The sequence below is a fragment of the Molossus molossus genome, unplaced genomic scaffold, assembly GCF_014108415.1.
Source record: "Molossus molossus isolate mMolMol1 unplaced genomic scaffold, mMolMol1.p scaffold_m16_p_33, whole genome shotgun sequence".
NCBI lineage: Eukaryota > Metazoa > Chordata > Mammalia > Chiroptera > Molossidae > Molossus > Molossus molossus.
In genome coordinates this window covers 528,061-543,388 of record NW_023425370.1, presented here as the reverse complement: position 1 = coordinate 543,388, position 15,328 = coordinate 528,061, and the positions used below count along the sequence as shown (strand labels likewise).

Here is a 15,328-nt window from a genome sequence, read left to right as displayed (position 1 = left end):
GGATGGTTCCTTCTGGAGGCTCCGGAGAGTTCATTCCTTGCCTTATCCAACATCCAGCCTTCCTTGGCTTGTGGCTACATCACTCCGATCTCTGCCTCCATGGTCCCTTCACCTTCTCCTGTAGCCAAATAACCCTCTGCTTCTACCTTAGAAGGATGCTCATGATTACATTTGGGGCCCTCCTGGATAATTCCTTTGCCATATAAGGTACATTCACAGCCTTTGGGAATTAGAACGCAGATGTCACCCTGGCCAGTTTGGCTCAGCGGTTAGAGCGTTGACCTGTGGTCCAGAGAGACCTGGGTTCGGTTCCCGCTAAGGGCTCATACCTCAGTTATAGTTTGTCCCCGGCCCCGGTTGGGTCATGCGGGTAGCAACCACTCAATGTGTCTCTTTCACGTCAATGTTTCTCTCTCTCCCTTCCTCTCTCCCTCCCACTCTATCTGAGAAAAAACAAACGCAGATGTCTTGGGGGGCTGGGGGTTGTTCTGCAGACTATTACACCAGCTGGACATGGGGACAGACTTGAAATCTTTCCCTAACCACACACTGATTCATCAGCAAAGGATGGTGCCTCACTGGCTCAGGGATCTTAAGCATAACCTCTGCCCTAGAAGGATTTAACCCTAAGCTATGTTGACCAAGATATGACTTCTGGGAAGCCAGGCTTAAACATAAGAACTGGTGGGGGTGGAGGGCTGAGTAGTGACATCAGAAGATGCACACTGTAGAGGAACTGACTTCACAGTACTGGCCCAGACAAACCACTAGACTGATAAACTAACAAAACAGCAGCATCAACAGGCCCCAGGAGAAACGGACTAATCGTAACCCAGATCTCCCATAACAGATCATCTAAAATGTCCAGTTTTCTACAAAAAAAATTAAGAGACGTGCAATGAAACCAGTTAGTGTGCCAGGTGCACAGGAGGGGTCAGCAATAGTAACTGCTTTTGAAGGAGCCCCGATTTTGGACTTAGACACACACAATGGGACAGTGCCAGGACACATGCTGGTACATCTACCCCATGGGTTTCAAGCAGCCAACAAAATATTAATGAGTTTCACAAAATTATTTAGATGGGTTTCATAGGGTATTTTTTGAGTGAAAAACACACACAAAATATATGAAATGGGGCGTGCCAGGAATGGCGACCAAGAAATTGGCGTGGCAGCTTGAATTCATTAGGAGAAAGTCAATTGCACCAGCAAATGAAAATCGAAAGAAGCAAATTCAGCCCTGGCCGGTTTGGCTCAGCGGTTAGAGCGTCGGCCTGCGGTCCTGAGAGACCCGGGATCGGTTCCCGCTAAGGGCGCGTACCTCGGTTGCAGTTTGTCCCCGGCCCTGGTCGGTTGTGCGGGTGGCAGCCACTCGATGTGTCCCTTTCACATCCATGTTTCTCTCTCTCTCTCTCTGTTCCTCTCTCCCTCCCACTCTACCTGAACAAAAGATGGAAAAATGTCCTCGGGTGAGGATAAATAAATAAATAAATAAATAAAATAAAGAAGCAAATTCAAGCAGTTATTTGACTACTTAATTGTTATGAATTTCGAGTTGACATGTTGGAATGACAGGAAATGCCACCAAACCCAGGAAATAATTGAATTTCCAGCAGTGTTGCTGAACACATCAACTGGAGAGATTGAATCTGAATTCCACGCTTATGTTCAGCCTCAGGAACATCCAATTATTTCTGAATATTGTAAGGAACTGACGGGCATAAAACAGGCTCAAGTTGACGAAGGGGTCCCTCTAAAGATTTGCTTATCTCAGTTCTGTAAATGGATTCAGAAGATTCAGCAACAGAATCAAATTATTTTTGCTGCTTACTGGGGTTTCAGATCTGTCTACTTGAGAAGTAAAATCGTGTGCATTTGTTACTTGGTCCGACTGGGACTTGGGGATTCCTGGAGTCTGAGTATAAAAGAGCTGTTTAAACCTGTGTTCTTACATTCTTTTTTTTTTTTTTTTATCCTCACCCGAGGACATTTTTCCAATTTTTGTACAGATAGAGTGGGAGGGAGAGAGAGAGAAACATCGACGCGAAAGGGACACATCGAGCGGCTGCCACCCGCACGACCCACCAGGGCCGGGGACAAAATGCAAACGAAGTACGTGCCCTTAGCGGGAACCGAACCCGGGTCTCTTCGGACCGCAGGCCGACGCTCTAACCGCTGAACCAAACTGGCCAGGGCTGTTCTTACATTCTTGCATCGATCTCAGAATAACAAGATTTTCTGTAGGAGAAAACCAGGACTAAGCGGCGCCCTGCAGGAAGTGGGACTATAATTCTTGGGACGAGAACATTCTGGATTGGATGATTCTCGGAATACTGTCCTTCTTGCTTGGAAAATGATCAGGGATGGTTGCTTAATGAAAATCACAAGGTCCTTGAACAAGGTTCCCTCTAAGAAGAATCTCGACATTTTGGCCAGATATTTGAATACCAATCAAGTTGAAGAAACATCGGCCTGCAACAGTAGCATTCAGGGTCCTAGCATATGTGACAGGGAGCCTGAAAATACAATGCATTACCATGAAAAAGTTCACAATCCTTTTTTGTTTTGTTTTGTTTTTTTTGTGGTACGTGCCCCTAGCGGGAACCAAACCCAGGACTCTCTGGTCCGCAGGCCAACGCTCAACCGCTGAACCAAACTGGCCAGGGCAACCATGAAAAAGTTCAAACGCGGTCCGTTGGTATGAATTCTATCAAGACACAGCAAGATGAGTTACAACTAAAGAGCAATGTAAGAGTGGGTCTCCGCAATGTCATGAGCTGTTCATCTCTCTCCAACACTCAGTCCTCTACTGCTCTAGGGCAGTTGCAGTGTCCCAGCTTCAGGACACCTGTGCAGAAGCAAATAAAAAATGGACATCATGACCTGACCGGTTTGAATCAGCGGTTGGAGCATTGGCCTGTGGACCAGAGAGTTCCGGGTTCGGTTCCCACTAGAGGCACGTACCAAAAAAACAAAAAACAAAAAAAACATCATGCATTTCATACCAAACAATGGGTTCAGAATTGGTGCTTGTTTCAACAGCCCTTTCATCTGTTAATCATGTTTCTGATATGGAGATGAGTTCTGCTCTTGACTGTTGACCAATGTTGGCTGATTGGGAGGATGCAGCTTTACTACCAGCATCTCAGCCTGAGCAAATTACGGACTGTATACCTCCCGTCAGTGACTCAGACTTAGCTCCTTCATCTAATGCTGGAGAAAGGTTAATGGTTCTTTTTTTTTTTTTTTTGTACAGATAGAGTGGGAGGGAGAGAGAGGAAGAGAGAGAGAGGGAAACATCGATGTGAAAGGGACACATCGAGTGGCTGCCACCCGCACGACCAACCAGGGTCGGGGACAAACTGCAACCGAGGTACATGCCCCTAGCGGGAACCAAACCCGGGTCTCTCCGGACCGCAGGTGAACGCTCCAACCGCTGAGCCAAACCTGCCAGGGCAAGGTTAATGGTTGTTAAAGAATGTGAACCACACCCTGGCCAGTTTGGCTCAGCTGTTGAGCATCGGCCTGCGGACCAGATAGGCCCAGGTTCGGTTCCCGCTAGGGGCATGTACACACACACACACACACACACACACACACACAGAATGTGAACCACTAAGTTATGAAAACTTTGGAGGCACAGAAGAAACTCCTCAACTGAGACTTCTAAGTCGACTGTGTGTAAAAGTCTGCATACTACTATTTATAATGTAAAAGAAGCCCAAGATCTAAGTTCAGATGTTTCTAAGTGTTAAGGCCAGTATGTCTTATCCTTCAGTTTGGGGGAAAAGTCTTCCTTTAGCTGGTACTAAAAGGAATTCATCCAGTCCCCCAGCTTTCCCCTAGAAAAAAAAACAGAACTTCACTATTGATAAAAAAAAAAAAAGCTTACACCTGCTGATGGCTCCCTGCTGATGGCTCCCTGCTGAGAAGTTCTTCTCTGAAGGTTCTCTCCTCTGTCTTCACTCCTACAGTTAACCTACAAGAGCCCTGGGAGAGTGGGAAGATGACACTGCATTGTGCAAGTGTGGATGAAGGTTTAAGAGATTTGTTTCTAATGGACGAAACCATAGAAAAGCCTTCTACTGTTGCTCTATTGGGAAATACCGAGAAAACAGGAAATGTCGTGGTTATTTCAAATGAGAACAAACACTTGAAAAGGGCCAACAGCACAATCTGGTGTCATTCTTCAGGGGCACTTGCTTTTAGTTCTGCAGAAACAAGCCATGTTTGTGACCAAAATGAAAATGTTTCTATGAAACATTCATTGAGACTCAGACCTTCAAGGAAGAATTCATGAACTTTATATCTGAACTATGTTTTTACTTTAATGTGACTTTTAGTGTGGTAAAGAGAAAAATGGGTATAGGGCTGTAAGTTATAAGGACAGCATAACTGAGCTCTGTAGACTACACTGGGGCTATTACTTGCACACACACACAAACCCAGAAAAGAGAGAAAATAAATGTCACAGGCTTCTAATTTCAGTTACCAGCTATCTAACTTTTGTCTTCTGTCCATGTATGAATTCTGATTGTTCCTTAAATTCCCAAACATTATGAGTTTTTTTTGTTTTTTTTAAGTAGGTGGGAGTGGGAGAAAGAGAGAGAGAAACATCGATGTGAGAGAGACACACTGACTGGTTGCCACCCACACAACCCCAAACAGGCCTGGGGACAAACTGCAACCGAGGTACGTGCCCTTAGCAGGAACCAAACCTAGGTCTCTCTGGTCCACAGGCCGACGCTCCAACCGCTGAGCCAAACTGGCCAGGGCACGAGTATATTTTTGCATTTATCTTCAGATAGAGCTGGAGGAAGAGAGAAAGAGAAGCATTGATGTGAGAAATACACATCCACTGGTTGCCACCCACACAGCCCCAGCCGGGTCCGGGGACAAACTGCAACCGAGGTAAGCGCCCTTAGCGGGAACCAAACACAGGACTCTCTGGTCCACGGGCCGATGTTCCAACCACTGAGCCAAACTGGCCAGGGCAGTATAACCACAGGTATTTTAAATCAATAGTTTATAAGCATACTATTCACATTTTTTTCTCCCCTTCATAATCTTGTGGTTTCTACACTCTTTGTTTTTCTTTGTTTTATGGATGTTGTGGTAATTAATGGAATGGATTGAAATAGTTTCCCATTCTTCCTCAGTTCATTTCTTTTTTTTTTTTTTTTTTTTATCCTCACCTGAGGACATTTTTCCATTTTTTGTTCAGACAGAGTGGGAGGAAGAGAGAGGAAGAGAAAGAGAGAGAGAAACGTCGACATGAAAGGGACACATCGAGTGGCTGCCACCCGCCCAACCCAACCAGGGCCAGGGCCAAACTGCAACCGAGGTACGTGCCTAACTGGCCAGGGCCTCAGTTCATTTCTTTTTGTCTTCCCACTTACCGTCTTTGGCAGCTCTTGAACAAATCTACCTGTTGGTATCAAAGGAAGAAAATTACCCCAGAAGTTTTCATCTTCAGACAAAGTCAATTATATAGCATTCTATTATGAACTCTAGGTAGAGAATAGGACACACATTGGGGTGGGATTTGGGTAATAACCAAAATGGGAGAGGAGGGGTACTGCTGAGATTTTTTTTGATATTTAATACTTTACTACAAGTCTGGTGAGCCAGATGACCCAACAAATTTAAGAATTTCATTTCATCTCAAAGGCTCTGATTCTTATCCATGTCATTAGTTCAGTTCAGAACATTTGGTGTGTGGCATATTTGAGGAGCATGTTCATTAACATAGAAAAAATAAACAGCTTAAAATTTCCAGAACACTAAGTAAATATTCATCATAATTAGAATACCTACCTTTCTAGGATATTTGTAAGGTGCTGTAGTTTTTTTTACATGCTCCTGAATCTCCTTTTTTAGTCGTTCTTGGCCATGTGACTTGTAATCAGGGTCAGAACAATAAAAGTTTTTGCTACTTAGGCCCTGCCCGATTTGGCTCAGCGGTTAGAGTGTGGGCCTTCGGTCCAGAGAGACCTGGGTTCAGTTCCTGCTACGGCCCGTTATCTCGGTTGCAGTTTGTCCCCGGCCCTGGTTGGGTCGTGTGGGTGGCAGCCACTCGATGTGTCCCTTTCACATGGATGTTTCTCTCTCTCTCTCTTTCTCTCTCTCCCTCCCACTCTATCTGAACAAAAAATGAAAAAATGTCTTAAAGTGAGGATAAAAAAAAATGTTTTTCTACCTAGAATATTTGAAATACCAAAAAAAAGTGCATGAAATGATCCTATTTAAAAAAATAACAGCCCGGCCAGTGTGGTTCAGTGGTTGAGTGTGGACCCATGCACCAAGAGGTTGCCAGTTCGTTTCCGGTCAGGACAAAAACCCAGGGAGTGGGCCTGACCCCCAGTGGGGGGCCTGCAGGGGGGCAGCCAACAGACGTTCTCTCTCATGTATGTTTCCATCTCTCGTCTCCCTCTCCCTTCCTCTCTCTAAAATCAATAAAGAAAAAAAATGTTTTAAATAATGTGAGTTCCAAAAGCTACCTTATGTCTGTACACGTACAACTTCCTGTATTTGCGTGTAATTTGTACGCAATTAGGTGAGCACGGAGAAAAACATGGAAATCACCATGTATTAGGATAAGGTAAATGGGAGGGGATGTGTGCGGGGAGAAGAACCAAACCAACGTGGAGAAGTAAAACTGCTCTAAAAGGAAGGTGACCGTGTGTATGTGTGATACAAAAATCACGTGTCTGTTTTCAAGGGAACGAACGCACACCGAGCGGTCAGAAGAGAACGTGAGCCTCCGCCTGGGCGCACCGACGCATGTACGCTCGCGGGCCTCCAAGGGGACACCGGATCCAAACACAAGCAAAGACGAGCCGGGCGCGGGCGACCTGGGCCCGGGCCTCCGCCGCGGCGGGCGTCCACCCTGGCGGGCTCGGGCACAGCCCTCCCTCCGGCGCCCCCGACACTGCCCAAGTTCCCCGGGACCGGAAGTGAGGGAAGCGGCGCCGCCGGGAAGCAAAGTTCTCCGAGACCGGAAGTGAGGAATCAGAGCTTCCCGGAACCGTAATTCTGAGGCCAGAAGTAGGGAGCCGGACCGCCGGAAAGCGGAAACCTTGAGACGTCGGAAGTGGGGGCATTTAGTGTCGCCGGGAGCCGTAGTTCTCCGGGAGGCGGGCGTCTAGTGGCCGGTGGCTGGCATGGCGGGGTTAGAGCTCCTGTCGGACCAGGGCTACCGGGTGGACGGGCGGCGCGCCGGGGAGCTGCGCAAGATCCAGGCGCGGATGGGCGTGTTCTCGCAGGCCGACGGCTCGGCCTACATCGAGCAGGGCAACACCAAGGCCCTGGCCGTGGTCTACGGGCCGCACGAGGCGAGTGGGCTTGCGCGAGCCGGACCACGTGTGGGGGTGGGCGGCGGCCGCCAGGCTGAAAAGAGGCCCAGGAGGCGACGGGCCCCGCGCGTCTCCATTTACGCGGCATGTGTTGTGGCCGCGGCTCAATTGGAGTAAAAGCCAAAATCCTTACACTGTGATGCACTGTGGTCCCCGTCTTTTTCACCTGTCCCTGCCCCCTGCACTCCTCTCTGGTCTTCCTCAAACGCTTCCTCACCTCTACTCCGACTTCACCGTCTGGATGGCACCTCCCCAGACCACCTAATTCACGTGTCAAGCTCCGTCCCCTACAACGCTTCCCTGCTTTTCTGCACTTGTCATTTCTGACACCAATTTAACGTCTCTTTCTCATCCTTTGTCTTCCCACTAACATAAGCTCCGTGCGCACATGGACTTTTTTTTTTTTAATTCCTCACCCAAGGATATTCTACTTATCATTAGATGGAGTGGGAGGGAGAGAGAAACAGAATGAAACATCGATGTGATTGAGCCACATCGACTAGTTGCCTCCCGCACGACCTGATCAGGAAATGAACCACAACCGAGGTACGTGCCCCTGACCAGAATCAAACCCACGACTCTTTGTTTCACTGGCTGACGCTCAACCACTGAGCCAAACGGCCAGGACCAGGGCCTTTAACCCCCCCTAGTTTTATTGCTACCGCACAGTGCTGAAAAAAATGTTTGCTCCCTGCGTGAGTCTAGGAGCCCAGCTTCCCTGGGGGAGGGAGCTAAGAGGGCAAAGGCCAGAGGGAGTGGAAACAAGCAGGGCACCTCTTTGGAGCGGAAACACCACTAGTGGGTAAGATGAATAATTCCAAATGAGATGGAAGGGTTTCTGGGGAGCCACGAACTCAGGGCTTTGTAGACTGGGGAAAAGATTTAGGATTTTATCTGACAGGAAACCTTTGGAAGTATGTGGCTGTATAGAGGAGACAGAATCAGACTTGGTGTGTGTAAGCAGACTGGCTCTGGCTACAAATGGAAAATGGGTTGGAAAGGAATGAGGCAAGGATGGAAACAGGGAGACCTGTTAAGAGAGAGAAGACCTAGAGGCGATGGTGGCTTAGATTGTTCATGTGGCCTTCCATCAGGCTATGTTTTGGAGGTAAAGTAGTTGTGCTTGTTGGGATGTTGGAGGGAGAGGGAGTGGAGGGAGGCTGAGGTTCAGGGCCTGAGCCAGAGGAAGGGGTAGTGTGAGCTGAGAGGAGTAGGCCTGGCTCACTTGTCCTTTATCCCCCAGATCCGGGGCTCCCGGTCACGAGCCCTACCCGACAGGGCCCTGGTAAACTGTCAGCACAGTTCTGCAACCTTCAGCACAGGTGAGCGCAAGCGGCGGCCACATGGGGACCGGAAGTCCTGCGAGATGGGTCTGCAGCTGCGTCAGACCTTCGAGGCAGCCATCCTTACGCAGTTGCACCCACGCTCCCAGATTGACATCTATGTGCAGGTTAGCAGGCAGCAACCCTCAACCTGGGGAGAGGAGTAGGATGGAGGGTGTGGGGGGGATGAGGGATTAGGCTTAATGAATTTATGCCACTGCAGGTGCTGCAAGCAGATGGTGGGACCTATGCGGCTTGTGTGAATGCAGCCACGCTGGCAGTACTGGATGCTGGGATACCGATGCGGGACTTTGTGTGTGCCTGCTCAGCTGGCTTTGTGGATGGCACAGCTCTGGCGGACCTCAGCCATGTAGAGGAAGCTGCTGGTGGCCCCCAGCTGGCCCTGGCCCTGCTGCCGGCCTCAGGCCAGATCGCACTGCTTGAGATGGATGCCAGGCTGCATGAGGACCACCTGGAGCAGGTGCTAGAGGCTGCTGCCCAGGCTGCCCGAGATGTGCACACCCTGCTGGACCGTGTGGTCCGGCAGCATGTACGTGAGGCCTCTATCTTGCTGGGAGACTGAGCATCCCACCACCCATGCCCAGAATAAAGTCCACTGTACTTTGATCTCCCCATAGTAGATCTTACTCTCAGAGCTTGGCCTGGTGGCTTGTGGGGGTGACTAAGGACCTTCCCCCACACATGAACTCCATACCTCTTGCAGCTTCGGTATCTGAATACTGAAGAAGGTGATGGGGGGAGTGTGTCCCTGGGTGGAGAGAGCATCCTGTGCCCAGAAGGGTTCAAGGCAGCCAAGCGGTGAGATGTGGCCTGGCAGACTGAGTCAGGCCATTAGACTGTGGAGTCTGTTATCCTCACCCCAGTACATGCAGGGCCTCGAGCACAAAGGCTGAGGGAGAACTCAGCTGGCTATGGGTACCCAGCATGGAGATGTGGCGGCCCACGTCTATGGGACTATGGCTTCAACTACATGGCCCCTTTTCCCCTAAGAACTCTTTGGGCCTGTCCTGCTTACCTTGGGCTCCGAAAGCACAATAGGCACAGTTTCACCTGGAGTTTTCTCTCCTCAATTCTAACCCACCCTGAGTGGAAAACAGACACTACCCTCTCCCCACCACTGTTCTCCGGGAGACTCCTGCTTCCTCCACCTCCTGCTCTCAGACCTACCTGACCCCTGACCACCAGCCCCTGCCATCCACACCCAGAGGCTGCTTCTCCCCTAAAATCCCAGGCACCTCCCAGCCTGGACAGGAGTGCTCCCCAGCTCCTCTGAAACCCGTTTTGACTAGTAGTACCATCTGCACCTTCCTCCCTATGGTCTTCTGACCCCGAAGACTCAGTGCTGGGCTCACACTGACTCCACGCAGGCACCCACTGCCATGTGACCGACAGCAAAGCCTTGGCCTCTGGGTCCGCAGAAGCCCCCTTACTTCATCCACTCCACCGGCACTCAGACCTGTCATTTCCCGTAGCAGCCTCCGGGTTTCCACTCACCTGCCTAATTCATCACCCTTCTCTGATGCTCCTAAGAGCCTTTGAGCGGAGCTTTCTCATTGCCCGGATGAACCGGGACAGCGGCCGCTCGTCCTCACTGCTCTTCGGCGCCCTCCGCCCGGGAGCCCCGCCCCTAGACCTGCTCCCACCACACCCCCTCCGCCCCGGGCATGCGCAGCGGCCTTGCGGAGCGGGCAGGTACCGCGCGTGCGTGGCTGCCGAGGGCCGCCGGGACCGGAACTGCGGGCGGGCGCGCAGCCCAGTGTGTTACGGCAGCGGTCGCCCGGCTGCGCGGCCCTAGCTGGCGGCGGGGACGCGGTCCCGGCGCCGCCCGCCATGGGCCTCCTGTCGGACCCGGTGCGGCGGCGCGCGCTTGTCCGCCTGGTTCTGCGCCTCAACGCGCCGCTCTGGTGAGGGCGGGGCCCGAGGGTCGGGGCTGCAGCTGCCCGCGGCCGCTCCCGCCCGTCGGCATCACTCTGGGCGTGAGGCCCAGGGCTCAGCTCTCCCGTCCGAGCCCCTGGTGCAGGGACCCCGCGTCCAGGTCCCTCGGACACGCCCCCGACCCCCGGTGCAGAGGTTAGGCCGGACTCCCAGGACCCGCTAACGCTCTGCGGTCGGCTTCGTCCCCTTTCCCCGCAGTGTGCTGAGCTACGTGGCCGGCATCGCCTGGTTCCTGGCGCTGGCTTTCCCGCCGCTGACCCAGCGCACTTACATGTCGGAGAACGCCATGGGCTCCACCATGGTGGAGGAGCAGTTTGCCAGCGGAGACCGTGCCCGGGGCTTTGCCCGGGACTTCGCTGCCCACCGCAGGAAGTTGGGGTGAGTGGTGGAGCCATGAGTGCGAGGGATGCAGTCGTGGTCAGGGCCAGGGAGTTCTACTCAGGGGGCTGTCTTGTCCCTCTAGGGCTCTGCCAGTGGCCTGGCTGGAGCGGATGATGCGGTCAGTGGGGCTGGAGGTCTACACACAGAGTTTTTCCAGGAAACTGCCCTTTCCAGATGAGATCCACGAGCGCTATGTATTGTTGGGGCGGGGGGTGGGGGGAGGCTGGGACCAAAGAGCACCTTAATGGGGGTGGCTTGGGGCCAGGAAATTCCCTGATGGGCATTTTATGGCCAAAAGGGGAGAGGCTCCAGCCGGCTAAGAGTGGGGTCGTACTGGAGCTTCCCCACCAATACTGCACGCAGGTGGTATCTGGCACCAACGTGTACGGCATTCTGCGGGCCCCACGTGCTGCCAACACTGAGTCTCTGGTTCTCACCGTACCCTGTGGCCCTGACTCCACCAACAGCCAGGCTGTGGGACTGCTGTTGGCACTAGCTGCCCACTTTCGGGGTGAGTCTCAGGCTACTCCTGGCAAGGGAGGGTTTGGCCACTGCCTCAGGTCCTACTGACCCTGCTTCTGGCTTTCAGGGCAGATTTACTGGGCCAAAGACATCATCTTCTTGGTGACAGAACATGACCTTCTGGGCACAGAGGCTTGGCTTGAAGCCTACCACGATGTCAACGTCACTGGTGGGTGCTCTTGCCCTCCCTGCCCCTCTCTCAGGCCATTGTTCTCACCAGCCCTGTCCCCCCCCATAGGTAGCTCACTCACCTGCTCCTACAGGCATGCAGTCATCCCCTCTGCAGGGCCGGGCTGGGGCCATTCAGGCAGCTGTGGCCCTGGAGCTGAACAGTGATGTGATCACTAGCCTTGATGTGGCCGTGGAGGGACTCAATGGGCAGCTGCCCAACCTTGACCTGCTCAACCTCTTCCAGACCTTCTGCCAGAAAGGAGGGCTGCTGTGCACACTTCAGGGCAAGGTAGGACCGTCTGTGTGGGGGATGCAAGGCCTGTGTGTTGGGGCAGTTATCTGACTCCATCTCCAAACCCTCAAAGTTGCAGCCCCAGGACTGGACATCGATAGATGGGCCATTACAGGGTCTGCAGACATTGCTGCTCATGGTTCTGCAGCAGGCCTCCGGCCGCCCCCACGGTCCCCATGGCCTCTTCCTGCGTTACCGTGTGGAGGCTCTAACTCTCCGTGGCATCAATAGTTTCCGCCAGTATAAGTATGACCTGGTGGCAGTGGGCAAGTAAGTGGCTCTGGTCCTCCCTTTCCATGCTCGGGTTGGGGGGGTGCCTGGGGCCCTGGCTAGCCTTGACCCTGCCTCTCACCGGCAGGACTCTGGAAGGTATGTTCCGAAAGCTCAACCACCTTCTGGAGCGTCTGCACCAGTCCTTCTTCTTCTACCTGCTCCCCGCTCTCTCCCGCTTTGTCTCCATCGGCCTCTACATGCCTGCTGCTGGCTTCTTGCTCCTGGTCCTTGGTCTCAAGATATCCTCTGCACCCCCACTGTCTACTTGTGCCCAGTCTCAGGTTCCCTCTAGGCTAGGGAGAGCCCCCAATCCTCAGGGTGAGGGAGTGGGGGTGAGCCCTGGGTTCCCTACCAGGCAGATCCCATCACACCTTGTCTGAGTCCTTGACTATGCCACGCTCTGGAACTGTGGATGCACTTGCATGAGGCCGAGGCTGGATTGGGCCCTAAGGAAGCTGGGGCGGTCTCTGGATCCAGTCCTCCCCTTCCTCCAACACAGGTGATGGTTCCCCACTTCTGCTCTTGGAATGGGCTTCTAGAATCCCGGGGGTGGTTATTGCTGCCACTCATTCTCAACTGGTGGGGTCATGGTGAGGATCCTTGGGCTCCCCTGGCGCCCATCTCCAACTGCCTGTGTGCCCTGCAGGGTATGGGGCTGGCTTCCCTTGTGGCCCCCTTGCTAATCTCACAGGCCATGGGCCTGGCCCTCTACGTCCTACCAGTGCTGGGCCAACATGTGGCCACCCAGCACTTCCCCGTGGCCGAGGCTGAGGCTGTGGTGCTGACGCTACTGGCCATCTATGCAGCTGGCCTGGCCCTTCCACACAACACCCACCGGTGAGGAGCTGGGCTGGGTGGGCACAGGCAGGGGGCACCCTAGATATGCAGCAGTTGCCTCTGAGCCCCTTGCCTTGCAGTGTGGTGAGCACACAGGCTCCAGACAGGGGCTGGATGGCGTTGAAGCTGGTAGCTCTGATCTACCTGGCACTACAGCTGGCCTGCATTACCCTCACCAACTTCTCACTGGGCTTCCTGCTGGCTGCCACCATGGTGCCTGCTGCTGCGCTCACTGAGCCCTGTGGGCCCAGGTATGTGCTGGTCAGCCCCTCTGCCACCCCCAGGGCCGATGCTCCTCACCACAGACTCTGTCCTCACACAGTACCCTTCCACCCTAACTTACTGCTTGTGCCCCCAACTCAGAGCCCACCCTGACCCTCTTCCTCCACCCAGGCCACTCTATGCTGCCCTACTGGTGCTGACAAGCCCAGCAGCCACACTCCTGGGCAGCGTATTCCTGTGGCGGGAGCTACAAGAGGCACCGCTGTCGCTGGCTGAAGGCTGGCAGCTCTTCCTGGCAGCTCTGGCGCAGGGCGTGCTGGAACACCACACCTATGGTGCCCTGCTCTTCCCTCTGCTGGCTCTGGGTCTCTACCCCTGCTGGCTGCTTTTCTGGAATGTTCTCTTCTGGAAGTGACGTCGGCTTGAAGACTGTGGTGGGAACCCCCCCAAACACCCCCATATTCTCCTTCCTGGGAAATAAACAGGTATCTTGTTTCAGCTGCCTTTGTGCTCCTGGCCTGCTCTCCACTGTCTGTGTGGTTTCCAGGGCCTGTGGGGCAGAAGCTGTGCCTACAGGGCTTGGCATTCCCACGCAGCTCCTTCTGGGAGGGCACCGCCCTTGTCCGCTAACTAGACGGCATCTCTGCCGGCCAGGAGCACTCGCAGCCCTGGAGGTTTCTGCACATCACAGTCCAGTGCTGTGGGAGGCACAGTGCTGGGTAAGAGAAAACTGGACAGGGCTTGCGTGTCTGACAGCATCCTGCTGAGGCACCCAGAGACCTCACAGAGCCATCGTAGTCAGCACTGGGGCTGGAGCCCTGCAGAGGAGGCTTAGTTGTGGGGAGTGGGGTGCCCAGCCAAGGCCAGGGCCTTGGTGTGGGCTTAGGATGGAGCAAAGAGGAACACCTGGCAGAGCTGAACAAGGCCAGGTACCCATGATGAGCAGGGCATTGGAGCCCGCCCAGTACACCCAGAAGCAGACAATCCATGGGGTCATCTGTCTCCACTGTGTCATGGTCTCCTGTGCTCTCTGTCCTTGTGGGCTGGCATGTAATACAAAATCCCTTCTAGCCGAACTTTGGCCTCAATTAGCCATTTAAAAAAAAAAAATTTTTTTTTTTAATCCTCATCCGAGGGCATTTCTCCATTTTTTGTTCAAATAGAGTGGGAGGGAGAGAGAGAGAGAGAGAAAGAAACATCGACGTAAAAGGGACACATTGAGTGGCTACCACCTGTATGACCAACTAGGGCCCCAGGGCTGGGGACAAACTGCAATGGAGGTATGCACCCTTAGCGGGAACCGAACCTGGGTCTCTCTGGACCGCAGGCCAATGCTCTAACCGCTGAGCCAAACTGGCCAGGACTCAATCAGCCATTTTTTAAAAATATGTTTTTGTCCTGGCTAGTTTGGCTCAGCGCATCGGCCCGTGGACCAATGAGTCGTAGGTTTGATTCCAGTCAAGGGCACATAACTCGATTGCGGTTAGTCCCCAGCCCTGGTGGGGTCGTGCGGAGGCAGCCAGTCAGTGTGTCTCTTGCACATTGATGTTTCTCTCCCTCCCTCCCTCCCACTCCATTTGAAGATAAACTGAGAAAAATTCTCAGGTGAGGATTTAAAAAATATACATGTATATGTTTTTATTGATTTTTTTAGAGAAAGAGACGGAAACAGATGTGAGAGAGAAACATCAATAGGCTGCCTCCTGCATGCTCCCCACTGGGGATCGGGCCTGCAACCCAGGTATGTGTCATGACCGGGAATCAAACCCGGGACCTCTTAATCCATGGGATGGTTACTCAGTCCACTAAGCCACACTGGCCAGGCTCAATCAGCCATTCTTTTTTTTCTTTTCTTTTTTTTTTTTTATCCTCACCTGAGGACATTTTGCATTTATCTTCAGATAGAGCGGGAGGGAGAGAGGGAGAAAGAAGGAAACCGACATCAGAGAGACATGGAGTGGTTGCCTCCCACACAACTTCAACGGGGACCAGGGACA

General features: G+C 52.8%; 2 protein-coding genes and 1 pseudogene across 2 annotated transcripts; all 3 read left to right on the top strand.

Annotated features, from left to right (window-relative positions):
* Positions 1-1,148: 1,148 nt before the first annotated feature.
* Positions 1,149-4,649, top strand: LOC118643253 (annotated as a pseudogene).
* Positions 4,650-7,102: 2,453 nt separating this feature from the next.
* EXOSC4 (exosome component 4) lies at positions 7,103-9,288 on the top strand. Its single transcript, XM_036281348.1, has 3 exons — positions 7,103-7,334; positions 8,599-8,805; positions 8,901-9,288. Exons 1-3 carry the CDS (start codon positions 7,164-7,166, stop codon positions 9,258-9,260), a joined length of 738 nt encoding a protein of 245 aa, XP_036137241.1. The 5' UTR covers positions 7,103-7,163; the 3' UTR covers positions 9,261-9,288.
* A 1,140-nt stretch (positions 9,289-10,428) lies between these two features.
* Positions 10,429-13,834, top strand: GPAA1 (glycosylphosphatidylinositol anchor attachment 1). Its single transcript, XM_036281347.1, has 12 exons — positions 10,429-10,602; positions 10,832-11,011; positions 11,097-11,208; positions 11,378-11,525; positions 11,604-11,705; positions 11,800-11,996; positions 12,073-12,269; positions 12,358-12,511; positions 12,670-12,771; positions 12,919-13,109; positions 13,190-13,360; positions 13,503-13,834. The coding sequence occupies exons 1-12, from the start codon at positions 10,529-10,531 to the stop codon at positions 13,744-13,746; spliced, it is 1,872 nt and encodes a 623-aa protein (XP_036137240.1). The 5' UTR covers positions 10,429-10,528; the 3' UTR covers positions 13,747-13,834.
* The last annotated feature ends 1,494 nt before the right edge of the window (positions 13,835-15,328 follow it).